Source organism: Tribolium castaneum, chromosome 9 (assembly GCF_031307605.1).
Source record: "Tribolium castaneum strain GA2 chromosome 9, icTriCast1.1, whole genome shotgun sequence".
Taxonomy (NCBI): Eukaryota; Metazoa; Arthropoda; class Insecta; order Coleoptera; family Tenebrionidae; genus Tribolium; species Tribolium castaneum.
The window spans coordinates 6,932,844-6,950,865 of NC_087402.1; the positions used below are offsets into that span (position 1 = coordinate 6,932,844).

General features: G+C 33.0%; 2 protein-coding genes across 8 annotated transcripts; both read right to left on the reverse strand.

Annotated features, from left to right (window-relative positions):
- Positions 1 to 973: 973 nt before the first annotated feature.
- LOC664268 (uncharacterized protein) lies at positions 974 to 10,277 on the reverse strand. 5 transcript variants are annotated; one of them, XM_015979526.2, is made up of 5 exons: positions 10,118 to 10,277; positions 3,788 to 3,917; positions 2,914 to 2,985; positions 1,650 to 1,841; positions 974 to 1,600 (listed from the first exon to the last, which is right to left on the reverse strand). In XM_015979526.2, exons 1-5 carry the CDS (start codon positions 10,138 to 10,140, stop codon positions 1,469 to 1,471), a joined length of 549 nt encoding a protein of 182 aa, XP_015835012.1. In that variant the 5' UTR covers positions 10,141 to 10,277; the 3' UTR covers positions 974 to 1,468. The 5 variants fall into 5 exon arrangements, with proteins under 5 accessions (XP_015835012.1, XP_015835015.1, XP_015835011.1 ...); XM_015979529.2 differs by lacking the exon at positions 10,118 to 10,277 and adding an exon at positions 4,074 to 4,184; XM_015979525.2 differs by lacking the exons at positions 974 to 1,600; positions 1,650 to 1,841 and adding an exon at positions 1,962 to 2,805 and having other exon boundaries at positions 10,118 to 10,270.
- Positions 10,278 to 12,028: 1,751 nt separating this feature from the next.
- Positions 12,029 to 15,064, reverse strand: LOC103312724 (uncharacterized). 3 transcript variants are annotated; one of them, XM_064359045.1, is made up of 10 exons: positions 14,662 to 15,057; positions 14,453 to 14,614; positions 14,031 to 14,096; positions 13,169 to 13,453; positions 13,061 to 13,117; positions 12,952 to 13,014; positions 12,812 to 12,907; positions 12,667 to 12,729; positions 12,394 to 12,540; positions 12,029 to 12,248 (listed from the first exon to the last, which is right to left on the reverse strand). In XM_064359045.1, the coding sequence occupies exons 1-10, from the start codon at positions 14,749 to 14,751 to the stop codon at positions 12,165 to 12,167; spliced, it is 1,113 nt and encodes a 370-aa protein (XP_064215115.1). In that variant the 5' UTR covers positions 14,752 to 15,057; the 3' UTR covers positions 12,029 to 12,164. The 3 variants fall into 3 exon arrangements, with proteins under 3 accessions (XP_064215115.1, XP_064215116.1, XP_015835107.2); XM_064359046.1 differs by lacking the exon at positions 14,031 to 14,096 and having other exon boundaries at positions 14,662 to 15,063; XM_015979621.2 differs by lacking the exon at positions 12,029 to 12,248 and having other exon boundaries at positions 12,410 to 12,540; positions 12,606 to 12,729; positions 14,662 to 15,064.
- Positions 15,065 to 18,022: the final 2,958 nt, after the last annotated feature.

Here is an 18,022-nt window from a genome sequence, read left to right on the forward strand (position 1 = left end):
GTACTACAAAAATTATCTAGACATAAATTTTTACGTAAAAAGCAAAATTTGACTTAAGAAGACATCACGAAAAATGCTTAAGACTTTAAAAATGTAAGAAAAAAACTCAATTTTTTTTTCTTGTCCAGTACAGATATAAACATAAGTACAGTTATTTTTTAATATTTCGAAAATATGTTGTAAAAGATTATTTTGCGGTTATAGTCAGGTCGGCAGTACCTGACTTAAATAAAAATTGTAGCTAAAATTTTTACAGAGAAGTTTTTATTATTACAATATTTGTGATTTTAAATATCACAAATCACACAGTCTGGCAATTATTCTATAATAAAAAAATCCAAAATATATTTGTTTTAAACTGATTCGTATATTTACTATGCAAAATGAAAGTGTAAAACATTATTTCATACACAATTTTTATTTCTATCCCGGCGCATCCACCAAATTTCAACACCAACCAATGACAGAAACTTGAATTCCGCTCTTGATAAATGTAATAATTAGGCTATTTTTTATACAAAACACTAACAAATATCTGCAAAATAATGTACTTTAATATTAACAAAAAAATCTCAAAACTGGAATACCAAACTCATTTTTTAAATTTTTGCTTAATTATTTACAACCGATGGAATGAAATACCAATTACGGTAATAATTATTATTAAAATTACAACATCTTGTTCGAATAATCAACACCTAAAAAACACAGTTATAAACCTCGCATAAAATTACACGTGGCGATGATTACTCGTAGGTGAAATTCTTGCATCTGGTTAGCAGTTTCCATTTAGGCGACATCGTCATCGTGAGAAGTGAAAGCCTATTCTTCCTAATCATGAGAATCGGAAAAATCAATTTAATAGTTAATCTTCTGCCTCCTTTGTGTATTCTTCCGCATTATTATTTATTATTATTATTACCTTCCTCATGCAAACTTCCGAATTGTTTTTTTATTTCTAAGTAATAAAGAATAAAACGACTACATATTTTTATTACAATAATCCTTAATTAAATACATCTTTGTGTCAATAAAAATTAGTTCAGAAAACGTTACATAAAACCGGATATACTTTCTTATAACAGTTCAAATCACCTTTTACAAATCTATTTAAAAACAACTGTAAATTAAAAAAAATGCATACGAGTACAGGTCGATTTATTAATGTAATGAATAATTTAAGCGCAACTACATTCAAGTAACCTTCAGTTCTTAAACTAACTAGGTAACAAAACTCGAAATTTACATTAAAATACATGTAATAATTACTTGATATTTCAACAACAATTACTTAGTCGGTTTGTTTCAAAATTACATTTATTTTGTTGGGCAATGCACCCAATCGGTGCGACATATATCAGTGTCACTGCGAGGTTATTACACTATCAACAATATTTATTTACATTACAAACTACAATAACAATGGCAATTACTGACTTTTCCATCACAAAAATGAGCAATAAATTCGTTAACTAGCATTAGGGTCGGAGAAGATGGGTTTATCAGTCGTCGCTTCAATTACAATACCTTTGGCACCGAAAACTTTCCGCAAAAATGGTCTCATCGACTCCAGCAAACGTTGCGCCCTCAAAGCCGAATTCTAGAAATAATTGCGTCAGTACGTGTTATTTTTTCAATTACAAGCTCACTATCATGAACTCTCCTACTGTATTCGAGAGGTTTGTGACCAGGGTGTAGGAGGAAGCGAAAAGTTCGCCGGGGACGTCAAGAGAGACCTTTTGGTCTTTTTCAAAAATTACGATATCTTCGGTGGTGGTGGGAGCTTTAGGGGTGGTGGTTGTGGTTTGGTCCCAGACAAAGCCGGTGGACGGTTTCGGTTTCTACAATTACAAAAAAACGCACTGCTTTTTTATTTCATTTATTGTTTTGTGTAACAATTTGAGATTTGGTTGCGAAATAAATAAGTTGTTTGTGTTTATTTAAAGAAGTAACGACACAAGTTATATTAAATTATTTATTTCAAATATTTATTTACAATAATCTAATACTAATTCAACATATTCACAATAAAATATATACAACGTAAATCTCAAATTGTTATACGAAAGGGATGACATATTGTGAATATAATGATTTTCATGATTTTTCTACAATGAAGCGAATCAATAACAAAAAGGCTTAAATAAATTAGGAGGACAGAATTTGAAGAGAGAAGGCGAAGGAAGAGACATCACAAGAGACAATTTAGTTAACAACATAAAGTGAGTTGCGAAATGGTTTGAGTATTAAGTTTTATATAAATTAGGACGATTACAACAACCATAACGGGTTTTGATCAAGTGAAAGTGAACGAATATCACGAATCGCCCGCAGGGTGGATAAATTTCGGGCCGATTGGATTACTACAAATAAAGTGACTAGAATAAGATTGCCACAGATTTACATTTTGCTCGTGTTCAAGGCAAGAGTTATGCTTGTTGTAACAGTGCAATTTGCTCGTTAAAGGCCCCATTAAACAGCCCCATATCCCGCCGAGAGGGTGGCGCCAGCGTGGGCACCGGGGTGTGCCACGGGGGCACCTACACCGCCGCCGCCGACAAGGGCCCCGAAATTGAACCCGCTGTGGTGGCCGCTAGACGAGCTGCTGGTGAGCTTGTTGGTCACGGCAGTAATTAGTGGACCCGCCTGTTGCAGCTTATCGCCGATAAAGCCCGACACTATTCCGGACAGGGAAACCACCGGATCTTTGGGCGGTTCTATACCTTGAGCCTTATTTTTGGCTATGTTGGTATGATCCAAATGGTCGATCCAGGCGGTCTTCTGGTCGATGAATGAATTGATTTTCTGTGGATGAATGAAGTGCAAAACGAAACGTGCTAGTGCTTTCAATACGAGAATGTCATCATGAGAGCCAATCATTAAAAAAAACTTGACAACAATTTTTCAACTTACGTTAAAGACGAAACCTAAAATAGCGTTCTTAATCCCGAAGGCAGCCTCCACTTTCTTCTTATCTGCGTATCCCTGAAATAGATACGATTTAAATTCGGTGTTTTCAAAGCGACCTTCGAAGAAAGTGATTAGAAAGCGGAGAAATTTTTCTATTATCCCATAAACCAGTTTGTAGCATCGGACGCGACTTGGCAAAAAGGTGGACAACTGTGCCAATGTGTGGTCAGTTTGGTAACCAAAAATTGCTTTTTAATGTGGCCAATAAGTTACAAAACAAAGGAAAGCTTCACGCAAATTTTTAATGTTGCAAAATCGAGATGAACAATGGATTTTTTGTTGGTTGCGTAATGGATGGAGAATCCACGACTTGTTCTGCATTTCCGGTGTTCCCGGAAGTCGTTTTGAGAGTAAACGTACTCCGAATTGAATTGCAATTAGTAACTGATATTGCCATTTGTAAGTGTGCATAAATTAGAATTGTTAATCGAATAATTATTGAAAACGTAACGTTCACTCGAATTTGTGAACCACTTTCGCTGGACAAAAAGCAGCGAATTCGCTGCATTTTAATGACAAATTGCAGGAAATGGATCCCAGTGTAATAACGTGCGTCGGTGTGAAATTGCGTGCAGGTCATTGTTAGGAGAAGAAAAATTATACAAAGGCCGTTACTTTCAATTTTCAAGGGAGATTGTAACCCGAGCGATAAAAATTCAAATTATTCACAATTACCGTTATCTGAATTCATTTAAAGTTACATAATGTCCAAAATTAGCATCACTTTTACTCTCGTCGCCTGATTAGCATAACTTTCTTCTCCGCCGTCATACACTTTTACTTAATTTTCTGTCATTCGGGTGATCGTTATACGTACATGTCCATGTGCATATACATCGTGGCCTCCGTTCGCCTCTCTTTTAACTAGTGATCTACTTTCGGCGATGCTACAGAAAGCGACAAGACAGGCCAGTACTGCTAGCGTCCAAACGTGTTGCCTCATTTTGCTGCAACAAAATTACCAAATTGATATACCACACAACCAGCTCGACCAAGTCCTCAAGAAGTATATTGTCGAACAAAAAACCACTATCACAATATACTTCCGAATCACTGGCACTGTTCAAAAATGGCGGCTTAAAGTGAAAAATGGCGGATGCTACCTAGCAAAAATGTCTTACACTGTTTAATGTTGGGACCGAACTAAGTGAGTGAATGTGATAATGTCTTAAAGTTCTTCTTATTTCAAAGCTCATATGTAGGTCGTAAGTGTTCGAGTGTTGGCGCGATTGGTAGCGAATGAAAGTCAACGAGGTCAAGGAGGGTACTCCGGCAACCAATAGCAAATTTCCTCCGGTACCCCACTCACTACCACATGCACTTGTAGTTCGTCTACCCTTCTGTTGTCAAATTTTGGACTTGAACTTGACTGTGGCGAAATTTGAACCGCATGACTGTACACTTCGATACAAACTTTTTACTTTTGGACAATAGAAACGCGTTAAATCGACAATTTTTCGCCAGAATTCGCCGCACTCTTCCTCCGAATTCCGGCGATTTTTGCACCGTGACCTATTGAAAATTGCACAATTTGTGCATTAATCGCGAATTTAAACAAGCATTCGCCTTCAACTTTATGAATCTCCGACTGTCGCAATATTGTATTTTTCCAGAGTGCTCTTGTTAAAATTCCTCAAACAATAAACAAATGAATTAAAAAAGTGAACGGTACAATTAAAATTTTGATGGGAGAAAGACCATTACATCACAAAACATTTGGGAAAAATATTAATTAAGTCAAGATTCAGGGTAATTAAGCCCCAGTTAGTAAATGACTTAATGTAATCTAATCGGCGTGATTTGCTCTTGCCCAATTGTGGGTTTCAATTTGGTCCAATTATTCCATGCCGCAATGAGTAATAATTGAGCCAGGTGTTGGATTTTCCTTAAATTTCCACTTTCTTCCACATTAGCTGTTATCTCTAGTTTTGCCCGCGAGAGCGGCAATTAATATTTGAATAAGTAGTGCGTACAATTGCGCCAAAACGAGTGGAAGAAACCGCGTTATGTAACGCCAAAATTCCAGCCGGAAGTGAGCAGCTTTCGTTTAGATCTCCGGAGTGACTTCGATTTTCACTCGAAACTTCACATATTAAGATTAGTGTTTCCGGTCCTGTTACCCAACACATGTGCACTTTCTTCGAATTTTTCACGGATTCTCTCCGTTTTGGTACTCGCTGGATCGGAAACGAGTGCTAATTGTGGGTGATTATAACAATCAAAATAAGAGCGATAGGTTGAAGAACGTGTTACCTAACGCCGAGCAGGCTTTTATAGCCCCGAGACAACGGGAAATTTCCTTGTAGAAAATTTATTGATTATACCGGATGTGGACTTAGATATCGTCCCGTATTTAAGAAAGCGGTGATTCAAGGAGAAAAAATTGTTTAATCGATTGCAAATGAATTTAAATTGTTGGAACTTGTACGAACGAAAATGGACGAGGTAATTGACTTGTGGTGTAACTGTGTTAAGGATAGTTTGATACGTTTATTAGGCAATCTTGAAAAAAAGCTTCAAATTAATTAAACGGGTCATAGACTAATAGCACCACTTTGGACAATGAAACGTCCGAGATAATTTGCCAGTTGCGAAATGTATTGTTGGTTGCCTACAACGCTTCAAACAGTTGCAGTAATAGTTATGGAATTTCGTTACAAGTGGACGGAATTTTCTAATTATTTTTTTCAGTCCTGTAACATAATACTGGAACAAGATAGTATTTGTTACAAAATAACCAATGAAAGGGAAAGTCGTATGGGAGAGTTAACCGCAATGGAGACATCCCGTTCGAAATTTGTTAACAAAAACGATCCGAATCTAATCCACTTAACATATTATCTAACAACCACAAAACTAATTTCTTTTATTATTTATTTCATCAAATATTTATAACTCGTTTCGCGTTTTGTTGCTTTAATTTAATGCTTAATAAGTAGGTGTGTAAACATTATTACCAAACGATAAACAAACAAAAATTAAATTACCTCTTAGCGACATTATTTTTTACAAACAAATTACAATAACTAATGAAGAATTAAATAATGACAAAACTATGCCAGTCGTGGTAGCTTAATACACCTATTAGCACATTACCGTGTAATTATAAAATTATACGGCACGCAAAATTATTTCGCAGCTGCTAGAATTACAGACAACGTTTAACGTTTTTAATGGCTCGATTTAGATAAATATTTGCTCGGTTGGGGCCCTAAAAATGATAGAAATGTCGGTACCTACATATTTATTAAATGATTTATTAATTTAATTAAATGCCAATCACTTATTAACTAAGCTGAAAGGTATTTCAGTTGAGAGAAAAATGTTAGGTAGGGCCCAAAGAGAAAAATTTGCGTCAGTTGCATCAGTTATCGAAAGCTCTATTATGTTGCAGGTGCGATTAAAATTAGCTTCGGATTAATTTAAGTCTTCCCACGTCAATTGAACCGGCGTCCCCTTGCAGTAACATTACGCGTTTGTATCCGTTGCATAAAATAACCGTTGCAAATCATTCATAATCTATAATAATAGTGCATTACATCGAATTGCACCGTTATTGTGTTGGTAAATGTAGCAAAGCGCCGACTGGTTAGCGTTATTTACATAAGAAATTACATTAGCTGAAATAGTTAATTATTTGAATAATTACGAGTCTTTTAAGTCTTTCGCGTACCAAGGCCAGATCATATTGAGAAAGCCAGTCTAGTGGTAAACTTATTCTGAAAGTGTCTATACGCCAGTATTAATTAATATTTGAAAAAACCGTTCAACATTTACTTTAACTGAATATGAAATAAACCGATACATTTACCACCAACAAGGCTGCGGTACCCTTTACTTGTTTGTCAATATTTTTCTCGGTAAGACGCAATTTTATTATTGCATTAGGACATCCGATAGTGAAAGTTTGAGAATGCATCTTGGGGAAAAAAGTGAGTCACTGCGGCCTTTCCAAAACTGTTGAATAATCTTCCAGTGATACAAATTCTCTTATTTGTATCGCTCGAAATTGAGAGATTTTACTTTTACCGATCAAAGACCGAAGAAAGTGATTCAGTGAGAATCCCTCGCTTCGCTCAGTTGCTGACCTTTGAGATCACGGCTCTGAATGCCAATAACCCACCAGAAATGGTAGACTAGTGCGAGACAAGTATTAAGTATTGCAAAATTTTTAATTGGATCACTCAGCTGAACACTCGGTTAGATAAGAAAAATTGTAACAATTTGGTGGTTAACACACATCTTGATTTCCACACAATAAAGGAATTACTCTTGTATTTAATACGTACTTTCTAATCATATTCCAAAAAAGGAACCACCAAATTTTCCATCTGGATTGATGAAAGTAATTTCGAGAGAATGATCTAATAAATTATGAAAGTAACACGATTACGCATCATTCTCTCACAAAACAATGCTTTCGGTACTATTTAATATTTTTGCAAGATTGCTTCACCCAAAATTTCATCGCTTTTGTGTCCATCTTTGCACACTTTCTATTCATCTCTGCAAAATTGCGAAATGAAACCGAAATAATTATCACGTAATGTAATAACGTCTTATTTATTCGTTATTTTTCTGCTATAATAACCAAGTACTTAGTTTCTCCTAAATGTAAAATGACACGACGTTTTGTAAAACTGGTACAAGTAGGTACTTTACCAGTCAACTCTCTCAGATGAGAAATTGTAGAAGTTGATTGTAATTGGAGTACATTTTGCATGTTTGTAAATAGTTGGTCAGATGGTTTATTTCTGAAAGTGAATTGTTGCAAATTAAGACAATTTTCGGTTGCCATCTGGCTTAACATATGACAGAAAAATTGGCAAAGTCAATGTTCTCAAAAGCCTCCCACTTAAAAGCGTGGCTTAACATCTGCACCAATTGACAAAAAAACCTTACTAAAGAAACTCATTAATGAGTAGCTAAAGATAATGCCTTTCAATATGTTTTAGTATTTCGTACCTATAGTTCAATTCAATTCAACACGAACCCTATTTTTAGACTTGAAAAAAGTGACGAAACGTCGACAATAAATCATATACCTACCAAAAAATAAGCTTGTCTGCATTTCCTAATATATGGTCACACCTTAGTAATTTAATTATTTTTGTTTCTAGCTTTTTTTAAACAAAATATATAATTTTATAATTGAGATAAGAATAGAAATAAACTTTATTTAAGACATGACTTCTGATCGTTTCGTTTTTTTAATGATTTCAATTTTTGAAGAGCCCTTAAAAAAATAAGTTCAATAATTATACTTGAAAAAATATAAATAATTTTAAGAAACACGGAAAAAGCTGACAAAAAAATCTTGCTTAAGAAAATTATTTACGAGTATTTCGTACCTAAAATAAATTCAATTAATTTTCCATCTAATATTTTTTTAAACAAAACAATTTTGTAGTTGTGATAAAAAAAAGAAACAAACTTTATTCAAGACGTGACTTCTGACTGTTTCGTTTTTTTTTAATGATTTAAATTTTTGAAAAGCCCATAAAAAAATAAGGTCAATAATTATATACTTGAAAAAATTAAAATATTTTAAGAAACACGGAAACAGCTGACAGAAATCTTACTTAAGAAAATTATTAATAAGTATTTTGTAATTACAATAAATTCAATTAATTTTGTTTCTAAATTTTTTTTAAACAAAATTAGTTTGTAGCTGAGATAAAAATAGAAACAAACTTTATTCAAAACGTGACTTCTGATTCTTTCGTTTTTTTTAATGATTTAAATTTTTGAAGAGCCCATAAAAAGATAAGTTTAATAAATATATACTTGAAAAAATTAAAATATTTTAAGAAACACGGAAAAAGCTGACAAAAAATCTTACTTAAGAAAATTATTAATGAGTATTTCGTACCTACAATAAATTCAATTAATTTTGTTTCCAGATTTTTTTTAAACAAAATAATTTTGTAGTTGAGATAAAAATAGAAACAAACTTTATTCAAGACGTGACTTCTGATTGTTTTGTTTTTTTTTTACTGATATAAATTTTTGAACAGTTCATTAGAATATAAATTCAATAATTTTACTTGAAAAATTTACTTAAGAAACACAGTAAAAGTTGCTAAAAACAAAATTAAGTGCAATTTTTAAGCAGTCCTGCTTTATGACTTCCTTAAAAAATAAATGCATCCACTTAAACTCACTCGAACAGGAAGCTTTATGCAAAAACAAGAGAAACTTTATTGATGTTAATTGTGTTACAAAAATATGTAAAAATAATTGAAGACGTAACGTGAGCAGGTGTATGAATTTTAAAACGACCAAAATTAAAGATTGTTTTTTGTAAATAAACACTTTCACTCCTTGAAAGTACACATTTAGAGCTATCCAAATGTTTAATTAATTTTTTGAGTAACTATTAATTTTGTGTTACACAAACTTAGAATTGTATTATGAATTGTTCAGCACTTACGTAGAAAGTTACTGAGACGCATCTTATTTGCATTTTTGAAACTTTAATTTTGTTTTCTTACACAAACAAAATTAGTTTTTGTGGTGATAGGCTATTACATAATAAGTTAACCTTGTTTTAGCATTTTTTTTATCGATGATTGTGTTAATCAGAAAAGTCTTGACCTAGAATTTTAGCCACAAATCTACCCCAAATATTACAAAATAACAAAACCAATTGTGTGTATGCAGGATGTATAAAATTATATTATTACAAAAATACGTATCTGAAGAAAAATCTGATTAATTTATCTGTTCATCTATTATAATAACCGTTGCAAAATAATTGCCTTGGTCTAAATATCTACTTTTGACAATGCTTTAAACTTCAGTTAAGTGTTCGCATAATGTAGGTTTATTTTATTGCCTACAAAAACTGAATTTTCAAATTCCATATTAGAACATCGTAGGCATCATTTGGTTGGGAAATCGTTAATGAATTACTATTGCAAAAGTTCGCGTTGGCATTAGTCATAAGAAAATCCCCGCAAGTTTCACAAATTTTTGAAACGCGAGAGCAAACCCGGACCTAATATTTTCGGTGAATGTTAATCCAGAGCAGAACAATAATAATAATTGCCAACATTCTCCACACCAGGAGGAAAAAACGTGAATAATAAATAATTCGTCCAGTTGCATAAGTGAATGTCAGAGAGAGAACCAGACCACTACTTACATGATTCCAGTTTCCTGAATCATAGCACCTCCAATTCACTATTTCACCACCACTTAACGGCCAATTTTCTTATTTTATTAACAAATTTATGGCTCTTAAAAGAAACAAGCATCACACACGCGTTAGAATTGTTGCCACAAGTTGATTCCCCACTGTTATGGTTAACTACTCTCTCTTGTAAACTCAATGTCGTTCGTACATCGCTGGAATTGTTGGAACTTTCTTTGATTGTTTCGGTCATTGCACGCAAATAATTCCGGAATTTTATCTCTCACCCAAATTTCCAAAACTTGTAGTTTTTTAAGCGATCTTCGAAATTAATTACTACAATTAAATAATAACCACATATCGTTAAGTTTTATGGTGTGAAAGTTGAGTGTTTTCGGTAGAATGTGCTTGTAATTATTTTTGGCGTCCCATAAATCTTAATACAATCAGATTAAAGCGGTTATTTTTATTTAATATATGCAATTTTGGCACAATTACGATAATTGGGCGGTTTGTTATTTTGGCCAGCGAAATTTAACGCGGAAGTAATTTAGACCAAGCTTTTGTCAGATTTGAATAACTCGGAGACAAACAATTATGTAACAGACATTCCGGTCTTGTCGGAAGGAAATCGAGGCACGCGTAGAGCTGTCAGACTGGTAAATAAATTAAGTTATTTTTCTTCATTACTCATTTCATGGAGTGTGAAACCAGTAAGCTAAATTTATTGATCCCAGTGGAAAAATCAACGAAAAAAATATCCCCAAGAAATTTATTTAAACAATAAACGAAGCGGAGGTAACACGGAAGTCAATTTTCTGCTACTTTTATTTCAAAAGACACTATAATGCCGTCAACTGGCAATTAAAAAAACATTTACACCGTGTACGTAGTATTTTTCCTAATTATCCGTTCCGCACATCAATTACTTCACTTGTTATTACTGTGCAAGTGAATATAAAAAGCCAATTGTACGTTTTTACTTTCAGCTTAGTGTAATATTAAGATTAACAGTCTCTTCTTTCTCCGGGTGTAATGGCACAGTTGGATTGTTTGTGCAACAGTCTCTTTGCAGATTACTACCAACTTTACATTTGTTAATTTGCCTAATTTAAAATTGATAAAAATCCTCCTTGAATATCTGTAATATTTAAAACAGCAATTAAAAAATTACCACGTGATAGTAAAATTCCGGAATATTTTTTATTAATTATGCGTATTTTAAATTCAATGGTAGTTTTAAAATAATGTAAAGAAAGTATTACGATTAAACAGGAAAAATAAAGACAAAAACAATGTTCATTCACGGAAGGTTGAACGACAGAGATTTAATTTTATTATTTATAAAACAAATAAAAATTCATTAATCATTTCGGGAGACAACAACAGCTGTCGCTGGTACTATTACAAGGAGCAATACATTAATCAAACTACAAATTATTCTTAAAAAATAAATAACTACCTACGCGTGCTTGGTTGTCTATAGCTATAATTATTCACATTGTCTTCAATAACTATCTATTATTATAAAAGTTATGACACTTAAAGCTTCGTCCAAAACCATACCATTATTTTCCAAACATTTTAATTTAGTCGCCTTGTGAATTTTATTGCACAATAAAAACGTATTAGTTTTTCATTATCTAGAAACTGTTGTTATGCCTAAATTATACGATATCTAAAATAAAGTGCTTTCTAATCTTGTTTTTATACATGGGAACCAACTCAAAGATTTATCAAATCGTTGTAAAAGTCCCAAAAATGCCACAATTACGCGTTAATTATTTGTTATGAATTAATGCATGCCAGTTGGAAACGTTGGTATGTTATAATAAATTGTTTAAATTAAACTTAAATTACACCCAACAATATTTCATTCATGGGGTTTATAATTGACTTTATTTAAAATATATGTCTCACATGTATTCAACATATTATTTATTGTAGATTTATGTTCCATATTCATGACTAAATAAAAACTTCACAGCATCAATCAATAAATAAAAAAATGATTAATTGCACTTGGGAATAATTTATTAAAAAGTACAGCCCCACATGTCTAATGTGCCGCCGAAGATGACGAAAAAACTGACGTAATCATCGAAAAAATCGCCTTGAAAAGTGAAAACTTGGAGCCGCCACCCTGTAAAAAACGGTTGTGTAATAATCGATCATTGTGTGATGATGAATAATTTTTGATATTAAGGCTAAACGAACGTTCAATTAACAAAACTGTGCCAATTAAAGCATAGTCACTAAGCTTTCACTAAATTTGGCTAAAAAATTACCCCGCCGTTGGCGTTATTATTGCCTCCGCTGCTCCCAGCGCTGAAACTGCCGCTGCTTCCGGCAATCGAGGAGAGCAGGCCCCCCAGGAAGCCCCCGGAGTCCAAAGGGGGCTGCGGCTTCTCGGTCTGGCCCTCCTCGGTGGGTGCCTGAAAGCAATAATTCCCTCTTTTTTCACTCGAAACTACAGAAAAGGGAAAAATAAGCTATTTACAGCAAATTTTTGTGCATCGTTAATTGGGTAACTTCCCACTTGTGGTGAAAAAAGGTATTACCGGTCCACTCAAGGCTGGCAAAATTCCTGTTAGAAGGTTTCCAACGAAAATCCCAGATCCTTTCTAAAAAAACACTAATTAGTGAGTAAGTGGAACAATTGTTACACAAATTTGTAATTCAATAACATAATTGAGGTTAAAATACCGCTCCTGGAGGTTGGGCGACTCCTTTAATAAAAGCTCCAAGTAGACCTCCTAAAAAAGCACCAAAGTCGGAACCGCCCCCTTCCTCGCCTCCTCCCTGAAAAATAATTTACTCCCACGAACGAAATCGGCGGTTTTTACCCCAAAAAAGCTCATCAAAAGCTCGGTCAAGCCGTTGAAATCGTAAGTACCGTCAGGGTTTTGCTGCAATTTTTTGTCAAGTCATTAAGGAGTTAACTGTGGTACTTACAGTACTGAGACTTCCCAACAGTCCGGTAATTGCCTCAACGTCGACACTACCGTCGGGCTAGAAGGTTATCAATTATCATGATTATAAAGTTATTTACTGTGTTCTTACTCGACTTAATCCGCTCAAAAACGCCGAAAGCAGGCCAGTGATCATATTCTGATCTTCCTCCTCTTCATCACTCTCCTGGCTTTCTTTTTCTTTATCGTTACTTTTGTCTTTATCGACTTCCACGTCATTGTCGTCGTCGCCGTCTTGTCTTATTGTTCGATTCGTATTGTCGTCAACATTTTCCAGAAAAACTGGATCCAACTGATCAAAATTTTTTGTCGTAATTTCCAATTCTGTGGTGGCTTCATATGGTACCGTTGTAGTTTCTTGTTCCGTCGTGGTTTCCTGTTATGAGTGATAAAAACCGGAAATATTTACACGATAGAAGAGTTAACTTTCTAATAGGTATTGGTTTTATTGACACAAGAAAGAAATGATAAACATTATAAAATTACGTAAGCCAAAGTGTGTCGAAGAGTCCTCCCTTTTTGTTCGTTACAATGGAAGAAATTTACATATTAGCAAAAACACCCGTCTGTACAAATAATCGTAAGATTCATTTAAGACCTTTGACCTCGTTTTCGGAGTTTCTATGACATTTAGAGTGATTCATAAATTAGAATATTATTTCAAGCAGAACTCGCTCTTTCAATTTTTTATTTCAAATCTCTTATTACTGTAATAAGCTTAAGTATTGCAGCGCCGTGTGAATAATAAGTCCTTCACAAAGTACGTTTACTCAGTACTATGGCAAAATAAAAATTGTGATTGTTGTGAATGGAGCAAATAAAAAGTACTTTTCCAATTTGCAATTGATTGATTTATGTAAAAATTTTTGTCGATAATGACTGCTTGTGAAACAGGATATACAGTTACTTAAAAAAATCTTACGAAAGTGCTTTAGACCACAACCACTACTTACAGGGTGCAAAGTTGATATGATCACACTGCCGACGTCTTTTAGCAAGTCCACGCCAGCAGACGCACCCTGAAAAATCACAACGTTCCGGGTAATTCTATTAACAAACGTTTACTTAACGCCGGACTATAAAAAATTAATTAAATTATTTTTAATTGATTGAACGTTGCACACTTCCTTTCCAATAAGAGGAAAATAACAAATCATGCTTGAAAGACAATTTTAATCAAGTCCTGCAAAAAGTTACAACAATTGGTCACCGAATGAGGAAATTTACAATTAATTCATCCAGGCCAACATTCCTTGTTACTCTGACTTGATTACATTCTTGGCCACAAGAAATTTATTAAGTTATTAGCGTAATCTTTGGAATGCATGATAAAATTATTGCTATTGTGGCAAAAATGGCAAAAGTCGCCACTTACGTCTTTGACAAAGTCCATAACACTCCCCAAACTTTTAGCATTTTCCTTGCTTTTGAATTCAATCACGTTGGTTAATTCCTCATCACTCCCGGTGTTTCCCCCAAAGGTAGAATAATGAAATTTGGGGAAATCTCCAACTTTCGGCAAATAATTATCAAGTTTCTAGAATCGGGCTTTAACGTGCGAGATTTTAACGTTTTGATGGTTACCTCAAAGTCGTTATCTGCTGCTTTCTGGACCATATTTATTGGAACACCACTTGCTACAGTGATTAACAAGAGAATTAAAATTGGAGACATCGCGACCACAAAACTACTAATGTCCCATAAATATCCGTAATGTTAAAATAACTGTGCTCACAACTTGTTTAAAACAAAACTGTTCTTCGGTGCCGTGTGTTTTGTGAAGAGTACTTGAAAACTGTCATATCGGTAAATCAAAAAGAGAGTTTTTTTGCAATAATGTTAAATGATATGAACGTCTTTATTATTACCGTTTCCAGTCTTTAGCAACGAATACTTATTGAAAAATGTGGGTTCCATCCAGACAGTCATTAGTTGCCAATTCTTCCAGTGCCACAACAGCGACTCATTGTATTGGGCTCATGGATGCGTGTACGACAATAATACGTAATTTCTATGTTTAATTATTTTATAGAATATGAAAGTGATGTAATTCGTCTATAAACTCTAATTGAGGACCCAAAACTTGTAATTTCTTGACGTAATGATCTATACGCACTTAAAACTATAAAAATACGTAAAGTGCTCGAACATAACTAGTTTCAAATTGCCGCTTCATCGAATTAGTCGTAATTTATCACCAGAGAAGGTGAGGAAATCTAATTTAGAACATCCTCTTGAAGAACGAAAAACTAGTCAATCAATGTTAAGTATTGCCCAAGCTCCTGTTTATTTAATTTTCAGTAAATACCAACTTTTACAATTTGGCAATAGAAATGTCGAAAAATATCCCAATACGTTATTTGGCGGCGACTTGAAAGGTTGGAGGTAGGTATTGAAAAGATGAATTAATTGCTAGTTTGGGTTCCGTTAATTTAGACCAGAAGGAAGAGAATGGAATCTCACGTAATAAGTCTCAGAGATTGGTAATTTTTTAATATCCAATGAGTAAAAATATTAAACATAGTAACCACAAAAATGCCCGGGGATGTCGTGATTTCACCCTTCATTTTGAGAGATACTTTCTAAAAAAAATTGGAAGATTATCTTGTAATTTCTCTCTGTTAAAAAAATAGACAATAAAAATTGAAACACCAGCCAATTATTAAACAGCTTATTTAGATTATTGATAGAAAAATAAGCAACTGATGTAACAACTTATTTAGAAATTTCTCTATTAATAAGAATAAAGTAAATAAAATAAAAAACGTTATTTCTCAAAATACAAAGTTAAAAAACTTGACCCTGTTTTATTTCCTAATTTCCTCTATTTCTTCTGCCATTAATTCTATAATGCGGCATTTCTGATTGCACATGGGAAATTCACAGACGACTAGATGAGAATCGTTTAAAAACACACTATATTAAAAACGTCATTTAATAATAATAATAATAATAATATTAATAATAATAATAATAATAAAAGCCGTTATTTAAAAAAAGAATGTGAGGAGGCGAAATCTAGCTAACGCTACTCTACTTGATCTCTTAAAAAACAAAACAAAAACATAATTTTTTCAAACACACCAACAAACCAAACCTAGAAATAAATGCGAAAAGAAAAACTTATAATATAATATTAATACAAGAAAATAATATAAATTTTTCATAATATTAAAAGAAAAAATATGTGTCCTAAATACTATTGAAAAAATGTAAAAAATATTAATAATAAAAATAAAAAACAAAATAAAAACAAAACAACAAAAGAATAATAATTGAAGTAATAAAAATTTTAACTTTATTTGTTTTTTAAATAAGTTTATAAAATAAATGACAAATTTCTCAAAATTCAATGCTAATTCTAATTAAGAGACGCTATCAAGAGCAGATGAAGAAAAAGGTTTGATAAAAATATGTCGCTTTACGGTTTGCATCCATTATTATTAATCAGATTATTAAAATGATTGATAAAAAATAAAGAACAGTTGTAACAACTTATTTAGAAAATTCTTTATTAATACGATTAAAGTGAATAAAATATTCAAAACGTTATTTCTCAAAATACAAAAGTAGAAACTCCACTTTGTTTCCTAAATTTTTCTATATCTTCTGATTTTTACCTTTCACTTATTTTTCTAATCTTCTAATTAAGAGACGCAAGCAAGAGCAGATGAAGAAAAAGGCTTGATAAAAATATGTCACTTTATGGTTTGTATCCATTATTATTAATCAGATTATTAAAATGATTGATAAAAAATAAAGAACAGATATAACAACTTATTTAGAAATTTCTTTATTAATACGAATAAAGTGAATAAAATATTCAAAACGTTATTTCTCAAAATACAAAAACTCCACTTTTTTTCCAAAATTTTTCTATATCTTCTGATTTTTACCTTTCACTTATTTTTCTAATCTTCTAATTAAGGATGCAAGCAAGAGCAGATGAAGAAAAAGGTTTGATAAAAATATGTCACTTTATGGTTTGTATCCATTTTAAATATCAAAAAGCTTCTTAACTTATGCGACCCAGAAAGGCCCCAAAAAATATTTAAATTTATGCTAAAACCATGAATATGCAATTTCTAGACCAGAAACCCAAAAATATAAAGTTATTAAAATTAATTTGCGAAAAGTTCACTGCTCATAACAAGCCATAAAATCAGCAATTATGGTGAATGCGCATCGTTACATTACTGTTTACGATCCAGCATTACCTAAACAATTCAACAGAATTTAAGTTAATTCCGCGGTCTTGGTCAAACATTAATTCTACCATCACTTGCACGTTATCTTTATTTTAACAAAGGTTAATTACACCTAGTAGGTGCCAGTTTTGTAACTAGCAAGGTCTCTCTTAAATTAGTAACTGTAACTGTTCAAAAAGTGCGATTTTGTAATTTCTTGTATCGAATTTAGTCATCTCTTATTAGAAAGTCGGCAAAAAATGAGATTTAATAATTAGATAACTCTGACAATGGTTGCAATCACTCTCATTCTGCATCAGGAAGTGTGGGTTTTTGGTGGCTGAGTCAAGATCGATCATAAATCATTTTCTCCCAGTGATTAATCAGTTCCGTCCATCGCAAGTTCACGATTTCTTCAAATTGTCACGACCTCCGCTCCGTGATCTCGTTTAAATCACTTCCAGCGCAATTTTTTGCCACAATTGAGCTGCGTGACAAAATTCGCAAGGCCAGAATGAAAATGCATTTGCGGTTGGCGTTTTTTCCCTGCAGTTTCAGATCAATAAGCACAGGCGGTTTTTTGCAACGTGCAACTCCCACAACGTTAACCTTTACATGATACAGTTACAACAATTGATCGTGCAACTTATTTGTTTAACAATTATTCATATTTTATTATTAAATCATAATTTAGTACTTTCAGCTCGACCAAGGTAAGCCGGTGAGGTGGATTTTTCTGCGTAAATGTCCCAGATCTG

What these genes read in the sequence shown, in the direction of transcription:
- LOC664268 (XM_015979525.2), bottom strand. Translation starts at nt 10,140, where the DNA reads ATGATTCAGGAAACTGGAATCAT. An exon ending in ATTCAGGAAACTGGAATCAT is followed by an intron (nt 3,918 to 10,117) that starts GTAAGTAGTGGT and finishes ATTTTGTTGCAG; the next exon opens with CAAAATGAGGCAACACGTTT. An exon ending in ATGTATATGCACATGGACAT is followed by an intron (nt 2,986 to 3,787) that starts GTACGTATAACG and finishes TATCTATTTCAG; the next exon opens with GGATACGCAGATAAGAAGAA.
- LOC103312724 (XM_064359045.1), bottom strand. Translation starts at nt 14,751, where the DNA reads ATGTCTCCAATTTTAATTCTCTTGTTAATCACTGTAGCAAGTGGTGTT. An exon ending in TTTTGATGAGCTTTTTTGGG is followed by an intron (nt 12,908 to 12,951) that starts GTAAAAACCGCC and finishes ATTATTTTTCAG; the next exon opens with GGAGGAGGCGAGGAAGGGGG. An exon ending in ATAATAACGCCAACGGCGGG is followed by an intron (nt 12,249 to 12,393) that starts GTAATTTTTTAG and finishes CGTTTTTTACAG; the next exon opens with GGTGGCGGCTCCAAGTTTTC.